At 33.5% G+C, this 10,329-nt stretch overlaps 1 protein-coding gene across 1 annotated transcript; it reads right to left on the bottom strand.

Annotated features, from left to right (window-relative positions):
• Positions 1 to 713: 713 nt before the first annotated feature.
• On the bottom strand, positions 714 to 3,673 carry Smp_086630 (hypothetical protein). Its single transcript, XM_018791686.1, has 4 exons — positions 3,493 to 3,673; positions 3,127 to 3,225; positions 2,027 to 2,077; positions 714 to 1,242 (listed from the first exon to the last, which is right to left on the bottom strand). The coding sequence occupies exons 2-4, from the start codon at positions 3,179 to 3,181 to the stop codon at positions 1,160 to 1,162; spliced, it is 189 nt and encodes a 62-aa protein (XP_018645160.1). The 5' UTR covers positions 3,182 to 3,225; positions 3,493 to 3,673; the 3' UTR covers positions 714 to 1,159.
• Between the last annotated feature and the right edge of the window lie 6,656 nt (positions 3,674 to 10,329).

The following is a 10,329-nucleotide window of genomic DNA, read 5'->3' as shown; positions in this document are numbered from 1 at the left end:
GTAAGAAAGCTCTCTCTGATAAGTTACATGGATTTTGTTCATTACCATGCTCATGACCGGGTACAAGTAGAGAGTAATATAAAACTAACTGGTGGTTGATGATCTACGTCATCGTACATCAAAAAGTTAAAGAGATTCGGCCTGCTGAAACATCTGGGCTACCTGTTCCTATCATCAAGATATTTCAAAAAGTTATCTAAATTTGTTCGTTTTAATACACCAATATGGCTAGTAATCTCACAACCTATTCAGGTGCATTTCTGAAAGAAGTAAGAGTTTTAGCTGTAACGGTTGCAGAAGGCAATACACAGCGAGAAGAATGTACATTATCCAGATGGCTGCAAACTTCTAAGTGGCGATCACTAAATATTTATCTTCAGGAAGGACGAAGAAGTAAGAAACGGAAACTTCCTGAAGTACATTGCGCTGAGAATTCTATATAGAACCAAAAGTATAATATTGAATAAAGCTAATAATAATAATAGTAACAATTCGTTGAAATATTTCTTACCTCCTTCACAACGTATTGATCCAACGATTTTCGATTGGAACTTACTTTCCTCAATTTCCTTAGGAATCTGAAAAAGGATTGTTGAATGTCTGAGACAAGATCTGCTACCACACAATCATTTATATGAAATCGAATAATTACTGAGGAACTGTATCATCATTTAGATCATCTCATTGAAAGCCAACTAATCGCACTTACACTAGGCATACTGATATTCTCAGTTTACTTTCCATGAATGTTCCATCCAATCTGTATAGATATTCTTGTCAACTTCAGTCAAGTGTTATGAACTATCACTCCATCATGATATGCAATCAAGATGTTCCACAGTGAACATTCTGAACAGCCGATCTTCACTACATGAAATAAAGCTCAACATAATACTCAAATGTTTATAGTCCGTTACTATTTGGCACGAACAGGTTATTGTTTCTTCTGAAAGAACTTTACTTCCGATTATTCACTGTTTCTCCAATTGCTTGAATAGTGTCATTAGAGGATTGATAATAGAGTCAAGTAGTCCGTTTGCCCTTTACACAATGTTGATCTCCTTCTATCGTGTTCAGTGTAACTAGATTAATTTGACAATATTGATCAACATGAAATAGTAGAATTATGTGAATTACTTGAAACAATATCACATTTTCACTAAATTATGCAACTCACGTTATCATAATAGAACGATACTTTCCCATTTGGGTGTATTAAACTCGTCATTGTGGCTTCAACCTCTACAATAATAAGAATATTGATACTCAGGATTCAGTATTTAAAAGATGAGCAAGTTATTGTCTGCTGTAACACTGTGGACAGATTTCAGTGGATATTAACTATGTTATCTGAAATGCTTTCTTCAGATGGATTGGTAATAAATACATTGAAGTGAACGTCATTGGAATGAGAAGGACATGAATCATTTCTAACAAATGTAAAATGCCTAGATTCTGAAGTTGAATAACTATTATCGAAACAATAAATCGTCTACTTTACCATCATGGATCTGATAGTCAGGGATGTAATAACATTCGCGCAATATCCTAAATAACTCAATTTGAAACAATGGACACTCAGTACGCATGACATATTCTGTGTACAGCAATGGATTTGTCACCAATGTAGAACACAATTCATTTATTTTGGAACACAGACTGTTTGTCAAGTTCCACTTTACCCTGAAATGATGATAAATCTCTGCATTCATTTTCCAACAAGCAGAATGAGATTGTGACTTCAATTATCCATGATGACTTATTTATTGCCTGTCAAATCCAGTCATTCACGGTTCATTTCAACTGTTTCCAATGTTTCAATGGATGTACTCAATTAGTGAGTGAATTTCACAATCAATTCTACCATCGTTTGTCAGAATAGAAACATCTTCATTCTTTTGTTAGTATTTTGGAAGGTCGTATTTGTTTTAAATGAACAGGAAATGTATGATTAATCACAGGTAGTGAAGATGTAAGTGCAAACGTTTCACGAGTGTGATCGAACGACCTATTAATGTTTACTCACCTGAACCATCAACGTTAATCCGAAAAGTCCTTTTGACTCCTAATAATTTCTCTAAAATAATGAAAATCAAAAGGGATGTTTAAATATCTGCACAATGATTATCTATCTCTTTCAATAAATATACTTTTTAACACGAACTGACGACTTATACAAGTTGTCGTCTCCATTTCCAGGTTTAAATGAACCAGAGTAGTTAAATGCTAAATCATCTCTCATGAGAAAGGTCCAAGGAATATTATCAATTCAATAATATGATGAACGTTTCATTACAATCAACTGAGAAGAATATTTCACTTATTTAAAATTTCTTCAAGAACCTTCTGGCTGAATAATAGACGTTTAATAGGCATTCGACACTACAATAACAAAGTGTTTTGGATCCCGTTATTCATCAATTCTTACGTTTGACCGAAATAAATGAATATCACATTGATGTTTTAAGTGTTCTGGTATGAGTAAATCATCTTGTACTATCATACTCTTCAAGCACGTTCATTGGTCAGCTGTTTCACGAAATGCATGGATTCGAAATGCATAATCATACAAATACGATCACAAAAATAGTCTTGAATAATCGAATAATAACACACAGCAACTCCGAGACATTAAACATTCAAGAATCATGTAAGTGCTATAAAACGTCTATAGGACTTCAAATATAACTTGATAATTCATAGGCTTCCATAATCCAAACCGCCTTCCTCACAACATGGCTTACCATTGCACAAGTGATCACCTTTATTCACTCAGTTTACCATGAAGTATCGTGTAGATGAGATATCTTCTGATTTGTAGTTTTCATGGACTGGAAAGTTGGTAATTTACACTTTCGCAATTATATCACATGGTTTATCATTTCTATTCAATGAAAGTGTATATTTTCAGGTAGATCTCTGTTTAATTTAACGGTTTCACTTTACAGCATTCAACACCTGCTGCGATACACACACGTTCCGTTGCAAAAACAGCATAAACACAACAATCACTTTGTATTGGTTACCACTCCTGTAATCATCAAGATAAATACTGAAGCTTTTATACAAAATAAGTGTGAGAAAAGTGATCAAAACAAAGAATAACTGAATAATATAAGAACTCACTCTCATCCAAAACTGCAGTATCAAAATCCATATAGTTAACTATGTAATTAATCATAGTTCCAATGTAATACCCTCGAAAATCATAAACATCATCTGCATCTATTGGATGAAAACATGCCACACCATTGATAAATTTGTAATGAATGAATAAATAATTTTAAATAATAAAACTAAACTGTATTTGGTTTGCTATAAAGAGTCAAACCATGTTGAACAATGAAAAAAAATATTGAAAGAAGTTTTGCATGTTACAAGGAGCACTAAACTGATTCACTGAAGAAAATTGAATCAACTTTGATTAATGAACAGAAATTTCATCAAGAAAACTCATTAATAATTTGACTTCCAAGAAAATTTATGACTTACCATCTGCGTAAAACATAATTTTTCGTATGTATTTACTGTGATAATTACACGTGAATTGGGGATAAACAGTCTAAAATGTTGCAAACATATGGAAAAATATCTTTATTATAAAGTGTATTCAACTAACGTGTATGCCATTTATCTTAATATTAAAACGGTCACTCGGAACTGGTTTAGATTGATGAAGTTGAATCCTCATTGAATATTCATAATGATGAGACTGGAATATGTGTATTAGAATGTATTTGATTACTTACATATCGATAAGTATCGTTTTCAATAATGACGTTCTCATAGTTGCTCACACCGGGGTTGTTGCAGATTTCGTTGCAGTTGAAACGTTTGTAGGGCCAAACGAAGAAAAGATAAATTAGTATCCATAGACTAGGCGAAACGTTATATCTAAAATGATCAGGATGAACAGATCAACGGTATCTCATGGAGTCGAAGTTCAATTTGAGTTCGTATGTTCATTCAACACTTACCTCATCTTATCCTGTCAAGTTATAAATGAAATGTTTATAGAATTTGTCGGGTTTATATAGACTTTTGAAGTGTTTGGTTGTTCCTTTCTGCTTCGATGATTCAAAGTAACCATTAGAAAGATCGAATTTAATTAAATCACATGTTCATTATTAACCAATCATGGAGGTATATGGCGTCATCGTTAACCAATATTCTTCTGGCTGTTGAGATCGTGAGCTGAAATTTATTCACTGTTGGTTGAAATTTCTGATTTCTGTGGATAAAACTTCTTATCGATGTGATAGACGATATTCTGAAATGGGTGATTGGTTAAATTGTACTTCAAAATGTGTGATCATATGTTTACGAGCAAACAGTTTGTTGTCTGTAATAATGTATTGATTATTCGTCAACGATCAATTGTTTTGATTTGATTGGTTAGAATCAAAGAAGCACAAATTGTTTTGATTGGATGGTAACAAATACTCTTTTACACATGGTTCTAGTTACGATCTCCAATCATTGTAATCAGAGGAATATAATGCATTCCGCCGAAAGTGAACTGTTGAAAATGGAAAACGATTTCTTATACCAGACACATTCGAAACTATAACATTGATCATTGTATCAGAAAACTAAAATGTTTGTCAATACTCAAATAGAAGACTCACTTTCATCTGTGCGTTTCAATGATCTATTCCCTCAGATCGGTTGACCTTGTATTTTATATCATCTGTGTTCAAATATAAAAGAAAATCACGGTGATAAGATAATGTTAAGTGTATACTTAACCTACACTACACATTCAATACTGACGAATGAATAAAATTGTACACAATCATAACTGAATAACAATTTTGGTGAAATAAGTCAGGAATGTTTGTTTTTGCGTGATATTTAAAAATATATTTTCTCCTGACACAGTAGAGGTGTATTGTTTTAATTCAGACAGATATGAACACTATTCAAAATGTTGTTACTATGACAATCACTGTTTGTTGACGAACAATAAGACTGTTTGGGTAATCTCGTGAATTCATCAACATCAAAATTGTTTTCAGTGGTGCATTGTCAATTTAAGGCCGTTGACCAATAGCTAATCACGAAAGTAAAAGTTATCTGTGCATTTGATAGTGTAGATCAGTTAATCTGTTTGAGAAGAGTATGATTCAGATCATGAAGTATTCAGTGGAGTGTCTCCCTATACTGTCATCTCTGTTTCGCATATTGTTATGAGTAAATGTGTTGTAAGTATGAAGTATGTTTCACAACATAAAGAAGCTACATGTTTTAAGGTTACGCGACAACAGATCATCCATTTTACCAGGTCATGTATATAACCTCTTATTCTTCAATCTTCTTCATAATCCTTTGATAAGCTTTAAAAAGAAAGCATTTGCTGTATTGTGAGAAATACAGAGAGCTGTTGACAAGGTGTGTGGTGAACCTTTTGAAGTCATCAGTAAAACGACAATGAATAGACTTCTAATGTCTTGGCAAAACTTGAAAGGTAATTTCCTAATAATAACCATCAATTCCGTTCACTATTTTCCCTCGTATACCTTCCGGTGGAAGCTGAAGAAATGCATTTATAGATGATACTATTGTGGTCTGTGGTGAAACGGAGTTGTTTTACAAAATAATCAAAAGATAATGAAAGTCATCGAAGAGGGCTCAATGAAAAAGTAAGAAACGGACTAAAGTTTAGTTTGCTGATTCGGTTGCTCCAGGTGGGGAAAGTAATTCAATCTATTCTCTATCCCCAAGAGCCAGACGAATATGCAGTGATGACACAATTGGTGATGATGAACTTAATATAATTAAACAAACAGTACGGAAATAAGCTACAAAACCATCTCAATTAATGACTGCTCTCTGAAATCAGGATATCAAGTTGAATAAAATCTCATACATAATAGGAATTTTGGACGACAGAATATTGAGTTCAAAGGAAACATGGGATCGTACATTTCAGAGAACAAAATATTCATATCCTTAAAAAGCATTCTATTATGCCGTATTCCGAGCTGTTTACTGTAGCAGGAACCAAATCAGTACAGTCTCAATGGTAACTGACGCCTGGTGACACGCATTAAATCATTCGCCAGAATATGCACTGAATGAAAAACAGATGATAAGCTATATACAACGCATAAAACGTTTTCCGAGAATGACACTGAAGCTATGTTGATTGACAGTGCCAAACAGAGAAACAGTGAAGTGCGATTTCAGTTTCGTAATGCCTACCAACGATTGTACGTTCTGTTGCTAGTTTGTATCTGGTCTTCTCTATTTCGATTAACTAGGCAATCATCCTTAACATCTAAAAATCAATGGACAACATAAACACTTGGACGGATCATAAGCATATTTGAAGTGATTGAGAAGATCACTCTGATCAAAATGAACATATTTTCCTCGATGAACAGTATATGTTATAACAGAAAAGAATGCGTGCTTCTTTCATCCTCTCAAAACTGTTCAAACTGAGTACAGTTACTTAACGATTCAGTCACGAAAATGTGTTTCAATATCACGTATAATTACTACAAATACTATTCGGCTTTTTTCAATCTAATAAGCGTCTTCATGTAAGAAAACTATTTTTCTAAAAGTAAAAATAAAGATAAGAACAGTTTCTATTATGTGATGTTGTCATCTATCTGTTAACCTTGACCGTTGCTTTTGTTGTTGTTCAAATATCATTCATTTTCTTATCGCGTTGTTTATCGCCAGATTTTATCGACCATATGACATTTTTTTGTATAATGAGCATGATATGAGCCTTCATTATAATGAGGAATGCCACGCTCTACTAATACATTCATATGACAGATCATCTTTGAAAAATACAAAACAAAAATGAACGAATCTATCATTTTACATATCACTAATACTTTTGTCAAGACAAAATGAATTTAAAGCAGATAGATTGTTCATCAATCTACAGACAGTCTTGATTAGGTTATGAATAAACACAGAAATCGTCTACCATCTTATTTCAAATGAGTCTAGTAATACATGTCGAATAGAATTATCTAGATTTCAGGTCTTCAATTTATTTATCTGTGAAGATAATTGAGTATACGGCTTGTTTGAGGCTGCATTCTACCTCCAACATAATACGTATAAGCAGCACATGGCGCTTCCGAGATAATGTCAAATAGTGCAAGGTAGATAAATTATTAAAGTATAGAAAACAAAATACAACCGATTTTGATTATGGTTAACTTTGGAAGAGGATGCAATTCAGCAAGTCCGTTCTATATTATGAATTATAGAATTTGTTCTTTTTATTGCTTATATCTGTCCCTTTTATTTTTGACATTTGCACTATGTGTGTGTTTTGTTTCTTCTGCTATATACATGCTTACCGAAAATACTGTGTCAATTTTACAACAAACCTCGACCGCGAAGGCTGTTATTCTTCTTGTTCACTCGTTTTATGGTCACCATTCCGCAGTATAGGTTTATTGGACTGGAAAATTATTTTCTGGTTAACCTCATTAACGTAAAATATAGGCGAGTACCGCCATGCATTTATTCATCTGTCGATTACTCAACCAAACTAAATGAAGCCTTCAAAACTCGTCGGTGTCCCTTACCGTTGTGTTGTTTACAACCCACTTCAATCTTTATCACAAATGTACACGTTTTAACTCAGATATTCAAACAGTCAAGTGCTTACTGATGCTCAGACCGAAATCCATTCTATTTTACTCTGATTCGGTCGAATCGCGATATTCCTCAGACGAAATTATTCACATCGATTTTTCTGACTACAATGATAAAATTCATTCAAAACTGGGTACTAGATAAACATAGAGTCGGCTGATAATCTATTAGTAGGCTAATATTAACAATCAAAGTATCCTACTGAACATGGCAATACCAAGTTTCAATGAAATCCATCTTTCTAATAAATTTGTATCAGACTGGCATCAAATTGCGTAATAATTACTGATGGATATTAGGAAGAAATTATTTCACATGCTGAAAACTAACGTCAAACATCAGGTAGATTTGAAGAATAAACTGCGAAGTAAGGTATGTCATACGGAATTTTGATCGGTAGAATAAACGAAGAGTAAATGTAAAGCAATTAATTATTGATTACATAAGTTTGAGAAATATAAACATGATCTCTAAAATGAATGTAAGTAAGCTGATGCTGTTAATGTTTTTGAAGATGGTGATGATGAAGTATTGAGGCTAGACATTGAAGTAACTGCAAACATACGTCACCTTCTATTCAAGAAGATTTTGGATAAAGAAAGAGTGCCAGCAGAATGGAAAGAAGTATGCCTCATCAAGATACCATTAAAATGGAGATCTGAGCAAATGTGACAATTACAGTGGCATGACACCGTTTTCATTACGAGGAGACGTTTTCATTAGAATGTTGCTGGACAGGATGAAATATGCAATAGACTCTCGACTTCGAGCTCAACTGGCTGGATTCCATAAGAATCGGTCGTGCACAGACCGAATTGCGCCACTACAGATCATCGTGTAATAATCAGTTGAGTGAAACGCGTCACTATACAAAAACTTCATCGACTATGAGAAAGCGTATAACAGTTCGGACAGAAGAACATTATTCAAAATCCTTCAATGCCATGGAGTTCCTGAGAAGATGGTCAACATTATGCAATATGTATACGACGGAATACACATTAAGTTGAGAAATGTAAGCAGATATGAAAAAGATGAAGAGCATATTCAAAGAACTGAAAGGATTGCCCAAAACAGGGTTGGATGGAGAATGCTTGTGTGCGGCATATGTTCCTCCACAAGGGGTTACGGGAGCAAGCGAGTATATATCTTCCTAAAACACTTTCTGTGGAATACTTCGAGGATTAAACAATAACTGTATATCGTTTCTGTCTAATTTTTTAATTCTCTATATGTTCATATCCATAGTTTTCGTGTTAAAATTATACACTGAACTCTGTCAATTCACATTCAAATGTCAATACAGATACAATGATAAAGTTTTCTTATTTCACAAGAATTCCAAACGATGGTTTATTCAATATTATTGACATTACAATCTTTATTATTCACGTCAGTACTATAAGAGCAAGTACAATAAGAACAATAGCAATTATCTTTATCATCCTATTCTTTTCTGGTTAACTAAAATCATTCGTACTTAATTGAATGATTTAGTATGCATTTCATTAGCACCAGTCAATCGATTATTATATTGATTTTCCCTCGACTTCAAACACCAAACCACTCCAACCTGTTATCAATATCCTTCTCAGTTTACAAATTGAAAACATTTTCCTCTACTATACTGTTTATTTATAGTTAGTACTCAAGAGGAAATTTTGATCAGTTCACTCTGCATGAAAGTACGGTCTAAAAGAACAGTTTCAAACTGATGCATTGAAGTTGGCACAACCGAAAGTGACACCGCATAAAACAATTCGATACCACATTACTCTGAATAATAAGACATGTGAACGATTGCGTCACATCTCACCGTGTTTATTATCCTTAATGGGAATGTGAACTTATATCAAAATGGTAGCAAAAACAAATAAAATCAAACCATCCAATAACAGCAGAGGATAAACACCCATCATTCTCTATTGCCAAACACAGAATTAAAACTGGTCATAAGATTCAGCCTGACTCGGTTATTGTGCTATTGTCCGAAAGTGTTTAAGAGCGTATATCAATGTTTATCAAAACCATAGCCATACGAAACTTCAAATCCACTTTGTCTATTCGAAAACAGTTTGTTTTCACCATAAACCTACCTTGGCAATATATGCTTGCCATCCAGAACGATGAGGTATTGAAATTCTTTTCGCATTATCATCTTCGTCGAACTTCTTACCTCCTATCCACCACTTCGAGTCTGGTTGATTTTATATTTCGATTTCGAAATGTTCTTACAAACTATATGTGTGATCAGATAGTTCGAAATGTATTGCCTCAATGATCATTTCCATAATATATTGTCATTGATCGAATGACAATATCTGTATGATGAATTAAATGAAGAGCTCAACGAAATTTCGCTTATTTAGTGTCAAGTGTATTTGCCGTTTGTTCTATATACTAAGATGTTCATTATTCGTTCTTTCCTTTTTTAGCTGATTTATAAAGTCGTCAGGGTCCCTTAGCGTTATATCCTAGTGAGTAATAAATTATAGGCACATTTTGCGAAACATTGATGTGCGAATATTATTTACATTCTTTTTGCATAATGTTTCAACAACTGCATTGTACACGTTCGTATCATTTTTGTAAGAAACTTCATTTGGACTTCCTACTATTATAAGATTGACTATTGCGAAGTTATTTAGAGTTTCCTAATTGCATTTCTTTATCAATCATGGCCACTTTACGGAATGA

This window comes from Schistosoma mansoni (assembly GCF_000237925.1).
Source record: "Schistosoma mansoni, WGS project CABG00000000 data, chromosome 1 unplaced supercontig 0122, strain Puerto Rico, whole genome shotgun sequence".
NCBI lineage: Eukaryota > Metazoa > Platyhelminthes > Trematoda > Strigeidida > Schistosomatidae > Schistosoma > Schistosoma mansoni.
Note: the sequence above shows the minus strand (reverse complement) of the source record. Positions and strands in the feature narration are given on the sequence as shown.

Excerpts from the sequence above, each read along its gene's own strand:
- Smp_086630 (XM_018791686.1), bottom strand. The coding sequence starts at position 3,181 with ATGATTAATTACATAGTTAACTATATGGATTTTGATACTGCAGTTTTG. Across the intron at positions 2,078-3,126 it reads TACTGCAGTTTTGGATGAGA|AGAAATTATTAGGAGTCAAA; the intron begins GTGAGTTCTTAT and ends TCATTATTTTAG. Across the intron at positions 1,243-2,026 it reads GATTAACGTTGATGGTTCAG|AGGTTGAAGCCACAATGACG; the intron begins GTGAGTAAACAT and ends TTATTATTGTAG.